Genomic DNA, 2500 nt, shown 5'->3' with positions numbered 1-2500 from the left:
CTGTCCAGCAGGTCCACGTGTCCCAGAGATACACAGGTAGCTTCTGTATATGGAGATGTTATTAGGTTTATGGATTAGTATCAATACACTCTTAGAAAGAAAAGGTTGTACCTAGAACCTAAAACGGCTGTTTGTGGTGTTAGCCCTAACACTTTGAAGTACCCGTGTGGTTCTATGTAGAAGGGTTCTACAAAGGGCTAAGACCAATAACAATTTTGGAACCAATTTTTCTAAGAGTGTAGTGGACACAGGACAGAACAGGGGACAGGACAGGACAGGACAGGACAGGACAGGACAGGACATTACAGGACATTACACAGGAAAGGACAGGACAGGACAGGACAGGACAGGACACAGGACAGGACAGGACAGGACAGGACATTACAGGACATTACACAGGACAGGACAGGACAGTGCAGGACATTACACAGGACAGGACAGGACAGGACAGGACACAGGACAGGACAGGACAGGGCAGGACAGGGCAGGATAGGACAGGACAGGACAGGACAGGACAGGACAGGACAGGACATTACACAGGACAGGACAGGACAGGACATTACAGGACATTACACAGGATAGGACAGGACAGGGCAGGACATTACACAGGACAGGACAGGACAGGAAAGGGGACAGGACAGGACAGGACAAGACAGCATAAGGGACAGGATAGGGGACAGGACAGGACAGGACAAGACAGGACAGGACAGTGCAGGACATTACACAGGACAGGACAGGACAGGACAGGACAGGACAGGACAGGACAGGACAGGACAGGACAGGACATTACAGGACAGGACAGGACAGGACACAGGACAGGACAGGACAGGACAGGACAGGACAGGACACAGGACAGGACACAGGACAGGACAGGACAGGACAGGACAGGGCAGGACAGGACAGGACAGGACATTACAGGACATTACACAGGACAGGACAGGACAGGACAGGGCAGGACATTACAGGACATTACACAGGACAGGACAGGACAGGGCAGGACATTACACAGGACAGGACAGGACAGGACAGGACAGGACAGGACAGGACACAGGACACAGGACACAGGACACAGGACAGGACAGGACAGGACAGGACATTACAGGACATTACACAGGACAGGACAGGACAGGGCAGGACATTACACAGGACAGGACAGGATAGGGGACAGGACAGGACAGGACAGGACAGGACATTACAGGACATTACACAGGACAGGACAGGACAGGGCAGGACATTACAGGACATTACACAGGACAGGACAGGACAGGACAGGACAGGACAGGACAGGACAGGACAGGACAGGACATTACACAGGACAGGACAGGACAGGGCAGGACATTACAGGACATTACACAGGACAGGACAGGACAGGGCAGGACATTACACAGGACAGGACAGGACAGGACAGGACAGGACAGGACAGGACACAGGACACAGGACAGGACAGGGCAGGACATTACACAGGACAGGACAGGACAGGATAGGGGACAGGACAAGACACAGGACAGGACACAGGATAGGGGACAGGACAGGACACAGGATAGGGGACAGGACAGGCCAGGACGCTGCAGTACATTGGGACTGAGCTTTGCACACAACTCTTCATGTCAGAGGGAGAATGCATGGTGACAGGCTCTCTCTTTCTATGTCTCTCCCTCCCTCCCTCCTCTCTCTCTCCCTCCCTCTCTCCCTCCAGTCAGAAGCTGAGCTTTAAGGAGCGCGTGCGGATGGCCAGCCCTCGTGGTCAGACTATGAAGAGTCGCCAGACGTCCGTCAACGACCGCCGCTGTTCCCCCGGCAACGACGTGGCGGGGTCGGAGACAGGCGGCAGCCCGACCAAGGTCCAGAAGAGCTGGAGCTTCAACGACCGGACCCGCTTCAGACCCTCGCTGCGGCTGAAGAGCCAGGCCCGCACTGAGGGTGAGACAGCAGAGTGTGTGTGTGTGTACAGTGTGTGCGTGTGTGTGTGTGAGTGTCTGTGTGTGTGTGTGTGTGTATGTGTGTGTGAGTGTGTGAGTGTGTGTGTGTGTGTGTGTGTGTCTGTGTGTGTCTGTGTGTCTGTGTGTGTCTGTGTGTGTAAGTGCTTATGTGTGTGTACTGTACGTACGTGCATGCGTGCTGCGTTCTTAACGACTAGATTAAGGAGTTAAGTTCAGTAGAAAATCTACTGTACTGTCCAATATCCTTTCACATGCCATATGGAGCAGTGGGTACAGTGCATGCTGGGACAGAACAGTGGTATATAAAACACACACAGAGGAGAGAAGGGCTTCACCATGGCATTCTGTATCCCTCATGTTTAGCTCCTATTAACACTCAATCAGACCAAAGAGATTATGGCTTTCTCCCCTCTCTCTCTCTCTCTCTCTCTCTCTCTCTCTCTCTGTCTTTCTCTCACAGTCTATCTCTCTTTCTGTCTCTTTCTCTCTCTCTCTATCTCTCTCTCTCTCAGGTTTCTCTCTCTCACACACATGCTCTCACGCTCTCTCTCACACGCTAT

At 52.8% G+C, this 2500-nt stretch overlaps 1 protein-coding gene across 1 annotated transcript in view; it reads left to right on the top strand.

The window, feature by feature from the left end:
- Positions 1-2500, top strand: part of LOC308155408 (potassium voltage-gated channel subfamily KQT member 5-like) — a gene marked incomplete at both ends in the record, with an annotated part of 90025 nt that overhangs the window by 76431 nt on the left and 11094 nt on the right. The window contains one exon of the mRNA XM_080528726.1: positions 1701-1933. Within this exon, the coding sequence (XP_080384852.1) occupies positions 1701-1933 (233 nt within the window). The remainder of the gene's footprint in view (positions 1-1700; positions 1934-2500) is intronic.

The sequence above is a fragment of the Nansenia antarctica genome, assembly GCF_963989245.1.
Source record: "Nansenia antarctica genome assembly, chromosome: 1".
In the NCBI taxonomy this organism is placed as follows: domain Eukaryota; kingdom Metazoa; phylum Chordata; class Actinopteri; order Argentiniformes; family Microstomatidae; genus Nansenia; species Nansenia antarctica.
The sequence above is the reverse complement of the archived record's forward strand: the minus strand, read 5'-3'. Positions and strand labels throughout refer to the sequence as shown.